The sequence below is a fragment of the Orbicella franksi genome, chromosome 2 (assembly GCF_964199315.1).
Source record: "Orbicella franksi chromosome 2, jaOrbFran1.1, whole genome shotgun sequence".
In the NCBI taxonomy this organism is placed as follows: domain Eukaryota; kingdom Metazoa; phylum Cnidaria; class Anthozoa; order Scleractinia; family Merulinidae; genus Orbicella; species Orbicella franksi.
This window is the reverse complement of record NC_138146.1, coordinates 12,654,068-12,673,628: the sequence shown is the minus strand read 5'-3', so window position 1 is coordinate 12,673,628 and position 19,561 is coordinate 12,654,068. Positions and strand designations below refer to the sequence as shown.

Here is a 19,561-nt window from a genome sequence, read left to right as displayed (position 1 = left end):
AGATGAAAGTGGAATGGTAATGGTAATGTTTCTGTTACTTGAAAACGTGCGTCAAAGTTAACGGAAAAATGGACACAAAACTAAACATTTTGAAAGGGTATCAAAATCCAAGAATCAAAGAGAGGGCAAAATCGCGTCTAAGTAACCTGTATGTAGTAGTTATTTCTTGCTTTTATTCTATTTTACACCTGAAAGCGTAAGTTGAGGGAACTTGTGAGTTGAATCTTGTGCTGCAGTATTTAAATCAGTATGTCTCAAGATATAGCCCCGAAAATATTTGAAAGTAGTGTCTCAAGTGCTTCTGTTCGCCGATTTTTACTCGCAATCGATAGGAAAATGCTTAGCTAGATATTTCTTGTTGATTTCGAGTTATAATAAGACAGAGAAATGGCGTTGGTGCTTTAGTGGATGTTCATCAAATGGCCATAAATCGTAAAGTTCCAGGTAAAAAGTACGCTAACACAGAAAAAATATTGAAGTCACCAAACACTTTTTTGGCTTTTTTGAGAACTCTATTGATTGCTCTCACTATCTATGTTAGAATAATGTGTATTTGGTTTTGCCCATTGCAGATATTTGCCATCAGTTAAAGGCTATTCATAACACTACGAAATATGCACCTTACTTATGATGAAGCCTCGGAGAGAAATCAAATTGCCCAGTTGAAATGAATATCTGTGCTTTTAGACTGATAGTTGTCAAACATGATCCAATGTATTTCATTTTCACATGGTTTTTCTTGTTCTAGAAATAATACACCAAAGATGGCTAGTTAAATACGTATAAATTGGTGCCAAATGACCATTTTTGCAAAGTGACCCCCTAACTTGATCATGAAGGGAATAAAATATTTTAACCTACTTTTTAGCCAAAAACATTTTCTCACCAGACCCAACATCTGTGCCAAGTTTGAGCGAAATCGGTGATTTGAGCTGTATCACCTCTGCCTGATTCTACCTGGTTTTCTCATGGACACACTCTAAGCTACCAATAATATAGTGAAAGAATTACTCGATTCTAATTGGCTGAGAGCAGTGCAGTTCAAGTGTAACACCAGTACAAAAAGTGTAACACCAGTGCAAATTACACATCGTAATTCTGGATTATGATTGGCTGAAAGACAATGGGAAATTTTCGAAGCCAATGTTATTACGTAAAACGATAAGGAAAATTTTGGGCGGAAACTTTGAAAAAAGTTTTCTCGAATGAGAAAAAATGGCTTCAAGAAAGGTCTTCCGGCACTTCCTCCACGCAAATTTTTTCACGTTTCTATTATTAATAAGTAATTATACGGTTTTTCTCGTTCAATTTGGAATTAATTTGCACTTGTGAGTTTTTCAAAATGCTGAAATTGCATTCACCGAAGCGGCTCGTGCAATTTCAACTTTTTGAAAAACTCACTCGTGCAAATTAATTCCAAATTGAACTCGACACTGTATGATTACCTATACAAATATTTCGGTAGTACAAATACAACATATTGAATTACTTTCTTGTGCCTAACGGTGCCTATTTGTCTCTTTGCAAGGGCCACAGAGAGACAGATTGTCTCCTGAGATTAGACTTTTTCGGAATATCCAGTACGTTTCTAACTTTTCAAAAAAACATCTGGATATATGTATCTAGGCCTTGAGCGACCGGTAAAGGACAAAAAGCAAATACGGAGGGCGAAAAACTTGCCTGATCAAAGGTTATTTTTATGGAGTTATATTTGTCACGGTAGTTCTTTTCTAGAGTGTTTTTCGTTCGATTTGATGGTCTTTATGGCTTTCTGTTTGTCAGGATGCCTAAGCTTCAGAGGGTTTAACTTTCACTTAAAAATGTTTTTATGTCATCCGTGATGAAAGAACTAACAAGCTTTATTATATTCTAACCCCGCGAGAGCCTGAGGGAAAGATGAGGCAAATCCTTCATGCGCAGTACTACTCTAGATTCTAAGATCAGACAATTCCAGTACAAAACCCTAAACTATATCGTTCATACAAAGCAGAAACTTTATCGTCTCGGGAAAACCGATTTTCCTAGCTGCACTTTCTGTCAAGAAGAAGCACAGTCCAGCGAGCTTTTACTCTTTTCCTGCACAATATGGATCTTCTGAATTCTGGAAACATGTCTGTTTTACCACGGCAAAAAGACAATAACAGAGATATTAAGCATAGATCAGTTTATCATTCCGAATTTCGTAATTAGGCAAAGTTTCATATAAGAATCCGTTGCATACTCGTGAAAATATCGGATCTCAAACTTGCCAATTTTTACAAACAAAATGTATGCCAGAGGACAACGCATATTGGCCAATAGAATATGGTCAATACATTTCTTTGTAAATTTGGCAAGTTTGGGGCCCAATATTTTCAAGAGTTTGCAACGGATTCTTATGAAACTTTGCATATTTACTAAATTCAGCAAGACAAATAGAGCGGTGAGGGTTATTTTTTGTTGGAACTAAAAACTCAGGAAAGCGTTACATCGGTACAAAGGCCTATTAATCACATTTCATTACAGGTAACATTGTATTTAATGCAAGAAATGTCAAAACAGTTTACCCTAAAATTCAAGGTTTCATAGCCAGGACAAAACCTACTTATAGTATTGAGTTCCATATTACTAGGGAGATATCCAGGCTCTTAACGCACTCTCAAAAGTGAAAAAACCGCTTCGAATTGTGCAATTAACAATATTAACAATAATTTATTAGGTCGTAAGGAGGATAAGCTTTGTTTGTTGTTTTTTCGTTTGAGCTTTTTTTCAGTAGTATTATTGTTATTGTTATTACGGTATAGTTATTATGTGTAAACTTACTCTTCATTGTTTCTTTTGTATTTTTCTGCGGCTTGCTAATAAACTGTTAACAAACGAACCTGGCCATTCCATTGGCCAATATCAAGCCATCTTGACGTCATGCCCCAGTGTAACTGAGTGTCACAACAATCATCTTCTATCGATCAACATAACAAGAGATAGTTTTATTGGACTCTAAGTTGTATGTATTGAGGTTGTTGCATCTTTTAGAAACACATCATTCGCTGTTTAGCAGTCAGCCGGCAGCAACTAGAAACTTGAGGTACACCGTCAACACAAAAGGTAAGCCAGTGACTTTTCAGTTTTATTTGATTTTCCTTTCCTCGAGAAGTGGGTGCTACATGCAGTTCTTATTAAGTGTAAAGGTTACTTCGGGTGTGGTTAAATGTTTTCAATTTCAGTTTCGCAACAGTTAGCAATCTTTCCCTCTTCCTACCTCTGTGGGCTCGTTACTAATATCTCACTATAATGGCGTACTTGTGCAGGGAAGATCATACACACAACCGGGACACGAAATTTTATTTGAAACATTAGAAGTTATTTCGAAGTTTTAGGCAATCTTTTTCAAAAAGGTTTCTGTTGACCCAACTATATTGAAAAACCGCTCTAAAGGAAATAGTTAAGTTTATCCTCGTGATTGTTAAAGTATGTAAGCTCGTGGGACTGGGTATTTTAGTAGTTACAGTATTGCCTACTTAAAACTGCGGTTTAGGCCATGACAAAAACACACAAACCACCAACGTGAGTGAAGATGAACAGCATTATCACCCTTGGAGAGAAAAAGAATGAAAAGGGCAAGGCAAAGTAAGTCAAGTTCGAAAACCGAAGAAGACGTCGCTACATGTACGGAAGATAAAAACCATCATGGCTGCCCACTGTGGAGTACCAAACAACAGCAAATCGAAAAAAGTTAGATAAAATACTTCTGTTGCTGCCAGAATTTGAGCGCCAGAACGAGAAAATCGCCCATCTGGAAGTGATAGATACAATCTGAGCGGCCGATCTGTGTGGGTATTTACAAGGTACGCTGTTGTAAATTCCGATACGGATCAACACTAACATTGTATCGGACTTGTGAACTGAATAGAAACGCCATTACAAATACCGATACAGATCGAACGCGAATATTGTATTGGACTTGCGACATGAATAGAAAGAAAGAAAGAAAGAAAGAAAGAAAGAAAAAAAGAAAGAAAGAGAGAGAGAGAGAGAGAGAGAGAGAGAGAGAGAGAGAGAGAGAGAGAGAGAGAGAGAGAGAGAGAGAGAAGAAATTTTTACCGAGTAATGTGAGTATCGTCTTTTAAGCAATTTAGTTTTATTTAACTGTTACATCTAAGGAAGTTTATTATCCAAATACAGCGAATACCGTCCAAATAACAGTACAACTATAAAGCGATATTGCACAGTTATTTGTACAGTAGAAAACCTGTTTGCCGTACAGGTCGGCGCGCGCACGCCAAACTGTAAGTAGGGTTTCTGTTGTTTAACTCTGAGCAAAACATAAAAAGAACACGTGATTCCTGCACTTTAGAGGAGAAAAGTTTAAAAGCAGTTAAAAATAATCAGCATCAGACCGAGTCATGTTTGTCTTAGCTTGGCATCTGCTCTTCCCCACTGTTATTTAAGAACAGAAACTTAAGGTGCATTTCAGGTTGCATATGAGGTCGCTATTTCCAGGAGTTGACTCTTCATTGTCGGGTGCTCATCTTTTTTTTGTTTTTTTTTGTTTTTTTTTAAATCAACTAACCTGCTAACTAGAAAAATTCACGTTATTCCCTCACAGAAAAAAACGGCGACATTATGTTCGTGAGAACGGCGTTCTTTTTTCTCCTCCTTAACCTGACTGGAGTGATGTTGTTCAAGTTGAAGAAGAACGACGAAATCGAGATTCCTGAAAACCGCAAGCGCCCCAATGGTTTGTTTGTGCTTACTCTACAAAATGCTAGTTTATACGTTTATAAAGTGAAATGTTTGTATTTTACAAACTTGAACACGCAGAACTCAGCAAACTTTTTCCTGGCATAAATAAAAGGGACAGCCTCCCAAGTGATATTTCATGTTTTACGCGGTATCGCCAGGAGCTAATTGCTATAACTTGCAACGAAATATCAACTAGAAAGAAAATTTTCACCAAAGTGGCAATTTGGATTGTTTGACAGCCTTTCACAAATCAAATTCGATGAACTGTAATCCATCCTTCCATGCTTGTATTCCTGTACTTCTTCTCCAAATTACTTGTCCTATTTAGCTATGTAGAATCTTTTTATTCAGTCCACTTGTGTATTTGGGTGCATTTGGCAATACAATATTGAAATTAGGAAAGAGAACTTTCAATAATTGGGAGGGACACTGTCCCTTAGAAATCTTGAGGGTAATGAAGACGGTAGAAATTTTACACAACGTTTCGATGTCGTCATGACATCATTATCAAGTCACAAGAAAATAACGGCTCAACAGTGTTATATATGCGGTGAGAGGCGTGATTGCTCATTAACATATTTGTTTAAACAAATAGTTTCGCGCGGATGGAATCCGATTGCGGGTTCAGGCTAGGTTTCTTCTTTCTAATAAACAGCATTTCGTAAATCAAACAATCCATTTTTCCGTTGCATTTCTTTAAAACGGAAAAATTATTGGCAAGGTCGTCGATGTTATAAAGGCCGTGATCGTTCTTTAAATGCGTTCCGATTGCGGAGAACCTGTGTTCATCGATACGTTGGTGCAAATGCCGGCTGGTATACCCGACATACTCTGCATCGCACAGATCACTACATCGGCCGACGTTTGATCTTTAAATGGCAATACCACTCGGTGAACAGTATCTTCGTTGACGGGTAGTTGAGGTGGCACGAGAGGATCTTTGGTGATCACTATTTGTTTAAACAAATATGTTAATGAGCAATCACACCTCTCACCGCATATATAACACTGTTGAACCGTTATTTTCTTGTCACTTGATAATGATGTCATGACGACATCGAAACGTTGTGTAAAATTTCTATCGCTCATTTTTGTTTTGAAATGTTTATCGAAATTTAATCTCATTCAAATAATGAAGACGGGTAGTGTAAAACCCATCGTTTTGGCTTCGATTGAAGGAACATGAATATTATTGTTGTTGATTGTGGCTTTTTGGCGGTGTCCAATAGATGACGATAAGCCCCCAAATTTAACATTTATTCGCCAGCAATATGAACGTACTGCTGTATGAGCTTCCTTACTTTAAGAGGCCAGTTTTTATTTTACTCCTTCCCCACCCTCTGCCATCACTCATTAAAAAAACATTGCAAGGGCCGCAATAGAAGCGCCGTCTTGCTCGACTATAAGTCATCACCTTAGCTCCCGCGCGACGTCGAGTTTGAGTCGCGTACTGTGAAAAGCAGTGACAGTGTGAACCTGGTTTTGAATTGCTACTTCTTCTCTTACGATATTCACTGTTCAAACTGACTTTTTTTCAGTGGGGATAGCTACTCATAGTATGGATTGCTATGCTTGTGCGGAAAATGCCTGTCACTTTCAAGCCTTGGAATGCTTAGATGTCGTTCCTGCCGAGTACCAAGCCTGTCTGGAAGAAGCCTGTGGCGCAGAATTAGTGAAGTGCTGGATAGCATGTTTTTCTCCGTTGTCAGGCCGGCAAACCCTAATCTAGTGCAGTCAAGAATGGATAGTAATTTAATTGTTATATAGCCAAACGCTAGACAATGGCTCTTATTACCAATAGTCATTTCAATATACTGTAAAACGTGTGGGAAGGCTATACTGTTTTGCTGATATGTTTTCTTTTGAGCGTTCTTCTTCTTCTTTTTTTTTTTCATTAAACAATGTTACGACTTATCTGCAAGACCATCTGTAATTGGGAGTCTAATCATAACCTTAACAACCTCTTAGGGTCTTCAAAATATAAACGTTGCTGAAGAAGCATAAACTGAAACGGAGTTGTGGTCGTTGATAGTTGTGATTGGTCGGAAATGGTATTAGATTTGTCTTTGAATCTTGTTCTTCAAGTAAGTTCTTTCAAACAACTCAAGATTAACTTTGCTTTCCTAAAACATCTGAATGCTTAATGGATTACTTGCGAGGAAAATGGCTTTTCGGGTTTTTCGTTTTTTACTATATTACATGAGAATGAATTCATTGGGTTGTTTTCTATCTTTCATAGTGTCTACACTTAGAATTAGAGGTTGTGTTTTCAATGAGCGAACAGCCAACGAGGAGCATTGTTTTCAGGTGGCTAAAAACAGTAATATTTCCGTGAGAAGCCTGGGCCCAAGCGCGCACTTCAGCGCGAGGCATCGAGCGATCACTCGAGGGTTCGCGAGATAGCGCGCGAGGTTTAAAGTTTACAAAAATCAAAACAAACATGGCGGCGTGAGGCCTGTCTCGTAAAACTTTATTTCCGTCAAGTTTAGTAAGCTGTTTGCGTTATCAGTTATTTTTAACTTCGAAAACATCCATCCTTCAGGCAATTTCAAAGGAAAACATCCCCTTAAACCGTTGTGCTGGGAAGTAAACGAAAATTGTGATGTTGCGACCGATCTTGCCGGCTATCAAGCTAAAAAAACAGCAAGAAAAAAACTACTCTTCAGGTTTTCTTCGTTCTGTGTACTTGGCTAGTCTCAACTCCGGGTATTTATGGTACTCTGCTTTTACGGCTTATGCTGCTAACGACAACAGCGAAAAAGAAAACACTATTCGCGGACTATTCGCGTTTATTCGCGTGGTTTACTTGCGGGCTTTACCAGGGCGCTTTCCGCCCTGGCCTCACTGATCAGCGGACCGCCTTCATGCGTGCGCAAGGGACGATCTTGCAAACTCGAGATTTTAATTTGCGCCTAGAACGGGCGCTAAAATACCTTATCCACGAGGCTAATATCTCAAAAACTGATCCAGTGACCCTACTTTCTTAAGGCATAAAAATATTCAACAGCAAAAGCGGAATGCGTTGTGCGAAATTGGAAAAAAAAAAAGAAAAAAAAAGAAAAAAAAACTGTCGAGTGGAATTTCTCCAACTTGGAAATTTCCATTTTCTTACTTTAAGAAAAATCCACTCCACAGAGTGTTTTTTCTAATTTTGTCTGTTTCTTCTTCTGTGTGTGAAAAAAATAAATAAATAAATAAAAATATATGGGGACACCGACTTAGTTTTTAAGATAGATGCAACTGATGGCAAAAAGTGGATCAAGCTGCCCTGCAACAGGACAGTGCAACCTTAATTTACGACTTTAACACAATGAAAGGCACAGTGGAGAGTTACCTTAAAAAAAAAAAAAGCACAGCCATTCAAAACAGTACAGTTCCAAGCCTGAAAAATCGCACCTAGTTCTATAAGTATCAAGAAAACAGAAAACTGTTTTGAGCCACCTTAAGTATCGGGCAAGTACACGTCTCTGCATCATGACAATTTCCCTGTAAATTAATTTTAGGGAGGACAATTCACAGGAAGGTCCTACATCTCCGAAAATTTAATCTATTTTAGTGTTAACCGTTTTAACTAAGTGTAGGGTTCCTTTAATTAACGCTATAATAATGTTCTGTTCACCGAAAGCTGCAAAAAAATACAGTATTTTATTTTCGTCGTGCAAGTATCTGACTGGAGAGAACCTCGAGCGCTGCGATTACTTTTACAGGCCCAGTTTCAAAGTTTATTGTCCAACCGGCCTACGAAGGAAACCTAATGCACCTTAGAGACTTGCGGAGTTAAGTTGAAATGTTTTCCCCCCGTTACCCTTGAAATCCGACTTGAGTTGTTCGACTGTAAATTAATTTTCCTCAGATTTTTCAAATCCACTTTATAGTGTCCACTATTGAAACGATTGATATCAAAACATGCACGCTTGAAATTGAAATACATTGTAAAACAGTCCCCCAAAACGTTACAATTTTGTGGAAGTACCTGGTTAGAGTCTGACTAGTCTAGGGAGTTTACGAAAACACGACGGCGACGCCGAAGGCAACGAAAAATCAATTTTGCTTATATTTTCCCAATACTGATTGGCCCTAGCTGGAAAACAAACGGACCATAGATAGTTTCTGCTAATACAGCTTTTTTGGGGAGAATTTTGCGAAAAACTACCTCGCCCCGATTGGGCTCAAAATCTACTCGCAGTTATGCTGAATTGATCGCATCGCATCTCATCGCTCACCACACAACACCTACCTGAGAATCTTTCAACGATAATCTATATTCAGCTCAGGTCTTCATGGTACCACGGAACGAAAAATAAAATAAATCGAAGTTAGCTTTTAGCCCGCATGGAATAAGAGTTTATCACCGAGACGTAGACCACCGTTATTGGTTAATATTCAAAAATTACAAAAGAAACAATGCAAAGTAAGGTAACCCATAATAACTAAAGTAATAGGAAAAAAAAAAAAAGGCGTAACAAACAAACACGGCTTATCCTTCCTACTACCTAATAACTGTTGTTAATATTTTTAATTGCAGATGTATTTATTGGTCTTTCCCATTTTTCAAAGTGCTCTCAGAGCTTAGCGATATGGAGCTCAATACTATAACAAGTTTTTGTCCTCGCTATGAAACCTTCAATTTTAGGGTAAACTGTATTGACATTTCTTAGCATAACTGAATACAATGTTCCCTCGTGTAAATGTGTGATTAAAGTGCACCAGGAGCCATAATCGGGTACGGAGACCGTAAGTCTTGGGATCCGCGCGCACCTATGATATGGGACAATTTTTCTATTTTTAGAACAAATTGCGCCATCCTGACGTCATATATCCGCGCGGATCCACGCACATGTCGGGGGTTCTCGTGTGGATGTTGTCACGTTGCATGATCAAATGGTGAGAGTTGAGAGATTCTCTTGCGTATCTTTCACAGCGATGGCAGGGAATAAGACAGGGACTAAGAACCAGGGCGCTTATATGTAGTTTTATGCTCTGAGCCAACGGAAAAGGTGGGTTTTTCAGGGTCGAAAACAAGACTTCAATCTCGCGTTGGGAATGAATAATAAGATCTGCTCGCGCTAGTTGTAAGCTTACGCGTATGTTTTTGTGTTTGTTCTGACTTAAGAATATAGCAAGAAAACTCTCTACTCTGGTATCGAGTTAATTTGTGAGTTTCTCGGACAATGGTTAATCATAACCAAAACCTGTTTTGATGGTTTCTTATTGTTTCTGCTTGTTTGGTGAGTTTGCAAAAGTTTTTGAAAGGAAAGTCTGACGCGTACAATTAGCTCATTTGCATAGTGCGGCTCGTGCACTTTCAAGTCCGAGTCGGTGTTTTCAATTGTCAACAAATCTTGACAAAGATTTCTTTCGTTATCTTTTGTGCTGAGATGCTGCAACAAATTTCAAGAACGCAAAAAAGGCTACTAACATCATGTGTGTTTCTTCAACGTAAGCATAGTGAAGTTTTACACTGCGAAAATGAAAATAGACAAGGAGTTTGATAACTCGATCAACAAAATCGAAATGGTTATTCGAAGTTGATTAAAGAAAGCGTCATCGTAACTTTGCTGATTATTTCTGCTTTATTCGCATATTTTCAGCTTAGCTTTTAATATGTTCTCAAACATTTATCAAGCTTAAACATATTTAAAAACTATAGAGTTATTGTTTGAGTTCGATGTACGCTTTCACACGAAAGTGCGGCGGAAGTACAATTTGTCATGTTTACTGACTGTACAAAACACGCATCGGCGGGCGCTCTCATTCATCGACAACAGAGAATTTACTGGATTTTTACACGAATAAAACTGAGCAGTATCTACGGACGTAAAGTTATTGGGCCTTAATGAAACATCAAGGGTTGCTTACAATTCAGGCGAAACTCAAACTAGCAATTATTTTGTTTTACTTTTCGGTCGCGATAGACTGGCAAATTCCTCGGAAGCGTGTGGCAAGAGGAGCTAGGAAACTATGAGGTCCTGAAGCTCTGCTATATCTAAATCTATCGAGCTAGTTTTTTGTTGTGTAATGGAAAAGCTTTTAATCTTTAACATATCTGAAATTTAAAGTGGAGTAATATACAGCTCATGTAAAAGAAGCATCCATCGGAACACAACTTGGTCAGCGATATATATCTAAGCTTAAAGCGGAACATACCTAAATTCGACACTGTCTTACTTCACTCAAACTGGAGCAGCTTACGACGAAAATACTTAAGCAAAATTCCAACAGACGTAAACGCGTTGAGTTGTGGGCCAAAAACATAAAAAATTTCGGGAATTTCGGACGCCATTTCCCTCGCGCGACATCCGCAAAAATCATCGCAGCATGTACGCGCGTGTGCTGCAGGCGATGGCGCAATTTGTTCTAAAAATAGAATTATTGTCCCATATCATGGGGACAACCCCAATACTAGAAATGGCGCGCGCTTACGGTCTCCGTCCCCGATTATGGCTCCTGAGTGCACCTAACCCCCAATTTTTTTTTTCCCGCTAAAACGAATCTACTTGTTATTTGAAATACTTCTGCGAAAAGATTTTTGGATTCGGTTAAATCCTCGATTTTCAGTACCCCGACGAAATCTCGAAAACAGCTCCAGAACACCGCTATTTTGTTTCACGACCGAGTTTGAGGAGAATGGGTCGAGCGGATGTTGTGACGTCTACCCAGGAAGGTTGAATATCTCTTGTCCTCTCATTTCCTTCAGGATGGTGCAATACACATTCGAAAAGTGCGCAGAAACGCCTTCCAGAAGTGCTATCGGCTGTTGCAGCAATATTCCAGATTTAAAGAAAGATATACTGTACAATTTACTGGTGATGATCGGTCAATGGTACATTAAAGACGTAAACGATGGTTGATTTCGTCGAACCGAAACAAGCTAGCGAACTGACTGTGAGAACCATTAAAGAACTCTCACTGGAATTTGTTCCGCAGACTTTCAAAGGCTATTTTCAAAATTTTCTGCTTAAAGCCAACCAGCAACTTGTACAAATACTACTGAAAACCTATATCTTCCAATCCCGCAGTATTTATAACATAGCCGGCAAAGTTGTGTGATTAATCTCTGAAGGAGCGTTACGACCAAATATACTGATATGTAAATAGCTCGCAACTGTACGCCGCCAGCCAACACTTATTTCTCTTTCGATTTAGATAAAAGTCGAAGATTAATCCTTTAGAATTACATGATAACAAAACTGTCAGACTCACAGAGTTTATCGAAAGTTTGGAAGTCAGCAATGCGACAAACATTCTGTGCAATAGTGTCGAAAATATGACGGCGTAACATTATCTGCGGACCGCTTAGGGAACACATCCTTTTCGCTTATCCGACGAATTTCAGTGCAACTTTGAAAAAAATTTACATTGGTTATTTGGAGTTAGGACTTAAAACGTGTGACAATGTGAAATCGGTAATTGTATGAAATGTTTCCTTCCACATTGCTTCCCGCAGCTTCAAAAATACAGGTCCAAACAATTCTACGATTTTCAATCTATCGAAGCCGGTGTTTTGGAGGTCATCAAGTCTCGAAAATTGCCATACTTACGTCGCTCTTATAAACATGGAGCATTCCAGAAAGTAAAACACAAACTGGATTTAATAGAACAACCATACCTTGACAAAATACATTCTCGCTGAGGACAAATGTAAACGGGCTATAAACACGCGTGGGAGTCTTGTGTTTAAGTGACGAAATGACCATCCAAAGCAGTCCTTGAGTCTTCTTTCCTGCTTTTCGTTTGCCTGCTCCTCCACTTCGTATCTAGCTTTCCATTCCTAATATACAAGCTGCTCTCCGCAAAGAAATCTTCCCCGTCGTCGCTTGAAATATTGCAAATTGTTCTCAAAGCTCTAAGCAGTGAGTTCACAGTTGTCGAACGTGCTCGATCGAAGTTTATTTCGGAGTCTTCCGAATCGAAACTTGACTCTGACTCCAGTGACGAAAAAGAAATGATTCTGAAACAACACTTGGACATTTTAGCGCCAAAATGTATTTGAACGATTAGTTTTGTTTTCCATTTTCTCGAGCAAATTCAGAGAGCTGACTAAGGCGCCATTGTGTTTGGTTCCTGGGTAGACGTCATTAGCAACCGCCGCCCCAGACTTCCTAAAACGCGGTTGTATAACACTTCAAGCGCGACTTTGAAAGGGCATAGAAAATCGAGGATTCAACCAAATTCAAAAATTTTTCGCCCAAATGCTTCGAATAACAAGTAGATTCGTTTCAGCGAAAAAAACTTTTTGGGTTTAGGTGCAGTGACCAAGATCAAGATCAAGTCTTCCTCCTTGACGGTTTAATTTAATATCTGTGTTATTATTGTCTTTTAGCCAGGACAAAACATGTTTCCAGAATTCAGAAGATCTATATTCTGCAGGAATAGAATAAAAGCTCGCGATCGATGGATTGTGCTTCTTCTTGACAGAAAGGGCAGCTAGGATAATCAGTTATCTTGAGACGATAAAGTTTCTTCTTTGTATGAACGATGTAGTTTAGGGTTTTGTACTGGAATTCCCCGATCTTAAATTCCTTGGGCATGAAGGATTTCCGTTATCTTGCCCTCTCGCGGAGTTATGATATAACAAAGCTTGTTAATTCTTTCATTACGGATGACAAAAAAAAGATTATTTAAGTGAAGTTAAATTCTCTGAAGCTCAGGCATCGTGGCAAACAGAAAGCCATAAAGACCATTGAACTGAACGAAAAACACCCAAGAAAAGAGCTATCGTGACAAATGACCCAAATAGAAGAACTCCATAGAAAATAACTTTTGATCAGACAAGTCTTTTCGCTCTCCAAATTTGCTCTATGTCCCTTACCGGTCGCTCGAGGCCTAGATACATATTTTTTTTTGATATAGTTAGAAACGTCCTGGATATTCAGAAAAAGTTATCTCAGGAACAGTTGTACTGTTAACTTTTGAAGCAAATTAATGTATATATTCTCCGAATGCAGTCCTCAACTTTAGTTGGACCAGCATAATCAAGACTTCTTTCCTTGCTTTAGACCGTTAGTTATTCTTCGGCATCTCTATCAAAGAACCAGTGTAGTATTCGGAACGAGGATACTGACGTCCCATGTTTTCACGCATCTGCGAAAACCTTGTTTTAACCGCTGAAAGTGCCAACGTCATACAATATGAATATGGTTAGAACCGCTGACACATAAGGAATGAGTTTCATTTTACACCTTTCTACTAGGAAACGAACACACGCACACTCAGTAAAAGCATTTCGTACACACCTGGAATGTCTTATTAACTGGAATCATGCCGAATACTATTTACTTTTTTAAGTCCAATGCTGGACTTTTTATAGAAGTAAACCTTGAATTGAAGAATCGACTTTATCGGGCGAGAACAAGGATCTTTTTAGTGAAAGAACAAAAGCAGATGCGCGTGGCACGTTGTAAATTTTACCTTTATTAACCTGTAGGTCAGCTTTAACTTTGAGGTTTACTGCTTATATTGTTCATCAACTTTAAAAGGCGGCTCATAACCTCCCTGAAGAGTCTTTTTTTTTTCAGTCTGTGCGGTTACATTTAATCTCTATCTTTATTGCCTTGGTAACGAATTTTATATCGAATACTTTCCATCATTACTACAGAGGTTAACACTAATTCAAAACGTTATATACATTGACGCCATCACGCAAGCTGCGCTAGATTGACCAGATTGTCAGTGTCGGGGTCCTCATCCAAAAGCTTTACGTTTTTGCAGGCTGTTTTACAATGTATTTCAAATTCAATCGTGGTTCAGTATCAGTCGTAATAATTTGCCACCATTCAAAGAAGTGGAATTCAAATCGGAGCGGGAAACCGCGTAATTTATTGTCAAACATTTCAAGTTGGATTTCAAGGGTAAGTACTTGTTTAGAAAGTTCCATCACCACCTCTCTAAGTTAGACATTTAAGAGGCAGTCTCTGAGCGGACTGTTCGATCTGGTTTGAAAAATAGATTTCGCTCATTTGTTGTGTGTTGCGAGACGTTCATGTGCTTGTACTAGAACCACAATCTGTTGGATCAGATCTTTGAAATTTTTCGTGTTTTAGGGAAATCAGTTTCGGTTCACACGAGTGGAGGCTCGTGGCAGCCATTGTCAACACCTAGGTTTAACACATCTTTGAAAATTAACTAAACCAGAACAGAAAAATTCTACACAAAACAAAAACCACTGCTACTTATAATATGTCTTCATAATGTGCCAAACCGATTTTTATAAACATTGAGCTCGAACCAGGCATTCAGCGAGGCTTTAGTTAACGACACCCATATCGTACAGCTCGATGAGACACCCAAAAATGGATCAAATTCAAACTGTAATTTTGGAAAAGTGGGGCATCCTATTTCCATCAAACTAACACAGCCTAAAATTAGATACACTAGAAAATGTCACTATGGCATGAAACCTTGCGGTATCTCCTTGATGAAATATTTATGGCCTTGTGAACTTGCTGAATTTCGATGATCTTCACGTTTTTCCTCCATTTTGAAAGATTAGTCGTCATGAAGCATTGCCTTATCTTGTCTCAGAGAGATATCTAAAATGATCAACAACAAACAGCGAAATCATTCGACATGCATTACATTTCAAATAAAGGTAACAAAGTCAGTTTTGAGTGCATGAGTTTAACTCACAAGTAGCTTTCGCCGCTTTCGATAGCTTGATGCCGGAGTGCTTTAACTTCGCCCGATAATTTCACGTGAACTAGCCATCGCTGACACCAAACTACGGCTCGATTTAGCGTGTAGATGTGCTTAAGGTAGTGATACCGTTTTATCTCCCTCCTTCCAAAAGAACAGCGATGTATTTTTACGACAAGATGAGTTAACATCCACCGATGAAGAACCCAACCGACATGTTTACCCCGAGAAGTAAACCGCTGACCGCACTCAGAGCTGGCTCTTGTTGGCTCTTGTTGGCTCTTGTGCGTTTTGATGGGTCGTAGGCGCGCCGTGACTTGGGCCCTGCAGGGTGGCCCGTTGGCAGGAGGTAATAAATCTGAATCTCGTAAGTAGAGTGTTCAAATCGTTACACTTTGCTTTGCCGCTAGCTTTAAGGTGGCCGAACACAGTTTTCAAATGCCTATGCCTAATTCACCATTACTTTTAAACTATTTATGCTTCGGCGCCCGTTTTTGTGTTTAATGCGCATGCACATTAAACAACTATGTTGAAACTGTTCCGTGTTAAACCATCTCGAGTGTAAAACTTCGGAGGTCCCATGGGATTTCCCGAAGAAAATGGATCATCACAAGTGTTATTTCGTATTGTTGTCGTATTTTAAAAATCGGGAAGGCCGAACATCAAGTACATAGGCGCAATGGCTCCCTAATGCTGGTTCACGTCGTTCGTGTGCGTGGGAAGCAGTGTCGTTTGAGCGTTCAAGTAAAGGCGGCCACATTGCTACAACTTGTTGAGCCTATCGTTGGATGTTGAGTTGTCGTTGCCGTGTTTCCTGTTCCGAATAATTTGGACAGCTTTCCGTCGCGAGTTGGTTTCCAATTTTCAAGGTAAGTCTAAGTTATTTTCCACTTCTCAGTCGCTCTGTCGTTTTCTTCCTTTCTTCGAAAGTGCTGCACAGTGTAATATATTCGTAACTGGAAGTTGTGTTAAGCTGTTGTATTACCCAAGATGCTTAGAGAATAAAGTTGTTGTGTTGAGCAAGCCTCGTCAACTTGTGTTGTTATGTCACTGAGGCATACTTTTGCTAGTATGTTTCATTTTGGCGACGAGGATGGGATACTCTACATGCACGAAGACGCATGAGAAATCCCGTGAAGTTTTGATTTTCTCTGTGTGAGGAAAAAGGTTTGTTTTCGACCGAGGCAACTTGATCAAAGTTTGAGCACGTGCTATCAAAATGGCGGGAATTGGATTGTTTGGTCGTGTCGGCGAGTTCAGCCCTGAGCGAGAGACTTTTCGTTCCTATGTGGAAAGAATGGAAATGTTCTTCATGGCAAATAATATCATAGAAGAAACAGGCGAGGGTAAAGAGGAAGCCAATCTCGCAGTTGCAAATAGAAAACGTGCTATCTTTCTGACTGAGATTGGACCCGAAGCATATTCTACCCTGAGCAATCTGCTGACACCAGTGAAACCAAAAGACACTCCTTTTGCGGACATTGTCAAAGCATTGGAGAAACATTACAATCCAGCGCCATTGGAGATAGCAGAGAGTTTTCATTTTGGAACTCGCTATCAAAAACAAGACGAATCCATCAGTGACTTTATTGTGGCCTTGAAGAAGTTATCGATTCATTGTAACTATGGAGAGTTTCTCAACCGAGCTCTGAGAGACCGTTTTGTGTGCGGATTGAACAATCCCAAAATACAGAATAAACTTTTGAACACCGAGGATCTTTCTTTTGAGAAAGCGTGCCAGATTGCAAAGTCAATGGAAATGGCAGAGAAGAACACCCAAGAATTCCGTCCTGTCAGTGCAAGTGATGACAGCCAAGGCATAGTAAATAAACTGGAAACTGTAAACACTAAGGAACCCTCATGTTACCGGTGTGGTGGTAAGCATGCTGTACCTAAGTGTAAATTTAAGTCAGCAAAATGCTACAAATGTAGCAAAGTAGGTCACCTTGCATCAGTTTGTCGCAGTAAAGATGTTGAGTCTGGCATGAAAACAAAACAACCAGGAGCTAAAGGTACTGTTCATAGTGTCTTAGAATCAAACACAGAAGGTTGTGATGATAATGATGAGTTAGGTATTTATTCCATGTATGCAGTTGGTACAGATAATCCTACCAACAAAAGTTATACTGTAGAAATGACCATAAATGGTTCACCATGTGCAATGGAAGTAGACACTGCAGCTGATTACTCAATAATGAGTAAGAGCACACATTCTCAGAAATTCAGTAATTTTCCACTTCGTCCGTCAAAAGTTGAATTGAAAACCTATACGGGTGAAACCCTTACGGTGTGTGGTGAAATGCTGTGTGATGTAGTGTACAAGGGCCATGAATATACATTGCCAATTATTGTAGCTGATTATGAGAAGAAGCCTACTTTGCTGGGAAGAAATTGGTTAAACCATATAAGGCTTGAGTGGGGTGAAATATTTAGTTTAACAAGATCCGAGTTGGAAAGTGCCAAAAGTCAACTTGATGGATTACTAGTTAAACACAGTGAGTTGTTCAAAGATAGCTATGAGGGCATGAAAGGGTTGGAAGCACACATCACCATGAAAGATGGTGCAAAGCCCATATTTATTAAGCCACGTAGGGTTCCATATGCACTAAAAGATGAAGTCGAAAAGGAGTTGGATAAGTTAGAGAAAAATGGGGTAATCGTTAAAACTGACAGATCAGACTGGGCAAGCCCAATAGTAGTTGTGCCAAAGGCTGACAAATCGGTTAGAATTTGTGGGGACTACAAAGTAACCATCAACTCAGCTGTTGAAGATGAGCAGTATCCCCTTCCCACCCAACAGGACTTGTATGCTGCCCTCTCAGGATCAACATTTTTCAGCAAACTTGATTTGTCGCATGCATATGCTCAGCTAAGTGTTGATAAAGCAAGTCGTGAGTACCTGACAATTAGCACACACAAGGGGCTCTATTCCTACACCAAATTACCATATGGGGTTAAATCAGCACCTAAAATATTCCGAGCTAAATGGATATGATTTTGCAAGGAGTAGAAAAATGTGTGTGTAAGCAGGATGACATTCTTATTGGTGGTGTCAGTTGGCAGGAGAATATCAAAATCCTGGCTGAGGTATTGGAGAGGTTGCATAAATATAACCTGCATTTGAAGATGGCAAAGTGTGAATTTCTGAAGAGGGAAGTTGTCTATTTGGGTTTGAAGATAGATGCTGAAGGTTTGCATCCAGTTGAGGAAAAAGTGGCTGCTGTAAAAAGGGCACCAGTACCACAAAACGTCAGTGAGTTGAGATCTTTTTTGGGCATGGTCCAGTACTATCACCCATTTCTTCCAGGTTTAGCAACCACACTAGCACCATTACATGAGCTCCTCAAAAAGGGTGTCCAGTGGACATGGACAAAAGAGTGTCAGCAAGCATACGAAGCTTGTAAACAAGGTCTCACCAGTGATGCACTGTTGGTGCATTATGATGGGGACCGTGAACTGAGACTTGCTTGTGATGCGTCCAGCTATGGAATTGGAGCAGTTATTAGCCATGTGATGAATGATGGCCAGGAGAGGCCAATAGCCTATGCCTCTCGGACACTGAGTTCAAGTGAAAAGAACTATGCACAAATTGAGCGTGAAGCATTATCAATTGTTTTTGGTGTAAAAAAATTTCACCAGTTTTTGTATGGGCGTAAATTTACCCTGATCACTGATCACAAACCATTGTTGGCAATTTTCAATCCAAAATCCGCTATTCCCACACTAGCAGCAGCTCGAATGCAGAGGTGGGCTCTAGTACTTTCGGCGTATGACTATGAGATTGAATACAAAAGATCTGAAGACCATGCCAACTGTGATGCTCTCTCAAGGCTACCACATGAGGACTCCACAGTGGGAAGTGAGGGTGTGGTCTACAGTGTGAGGGTAATTGATGATGATTTTCCAATCACTGCAGAAGATATAGGAAAGGCAACCCTTGTAGATCCTGTACTTGGTAAGGTACATCAATTTGTGATGTCAGGTTGGCCAGAAGGGTGTCCTGATGAGACCCTCAAACCCTATCATAATAGAAGAAATGAGCTGTCCTGTGAACAGGACTGTGTCCTTTGGGGCTCTGGGGTGATTATTCCACCAATCTTTAGAGCCAAAATGCTGGGGCAGTTGCATTGGGAACACCCTGGTATATGTGGTATGAAAGCAATTGCTCGTACATGCATGTGGTGGCCAAAAATGGATCAGGAAA

The 19,561-nt window shown here is 39.5% G+C and overlaps 2 protein-coding genes across 2 annotated transcripts in view; both read left to right on the top strand.

Moving 5' to 3' along the window:
* The first annotated feature begins 3,987 nt into the window (after positions 1 to 3,987).
* Positions 3,988 to 6,670, top strand: LOC145468345 (uncharacterized). The gene is made up of 2 exons (XM_081452047.1): positions 3,988 to 4,717; positions 6,261 to 6,670. The coding sequence occupies exons 1-2, from the start codon at positions 4,603 to 4,605 to the stop codon at positions 6,449 to 6,451; spliced, it is 306 nt and encodes a 101-aa protein (XP_081308173.1). The 5' UTR covers positions 3,988 to 4,602; the 3' UTR covers positions 6,452 to 6,670.
* A 2,587-nt stretch (positions 6,671 to 9,257) lies between these two features.
* Positions 9,258 to 19,561, top strand: part of LOC145478050 (uncharacterized) — a 45,778-nt gene continuing 35,474 nt past the window's right edge. The window contains exon 1 of the mRNA XM_081455948.1: positions 9,258 to 11,173. The gene's annotated coding sequence lies outside the window, so the exon portion shown is untranslated. The remainder of the gene's footprint in view (positions 11,174 to 19,561) is intronic.

Coding starts and splice junctions, on each gene's coding strand:
- LOC145468345 (XM_081452047.1), top strand. CDS start 4,603: ATGTTCGTGAGAACGGCGTTCTTTTTTCTCCTCCTTAACCTGACTGGA. Junction 4,718..6,260: donor AAACCGCAAGCGCCCCAATG/GTTTGTTTGTGC, acceptor ACTTTTTTTCAG/TGGGGATAGCTACTCATAGT.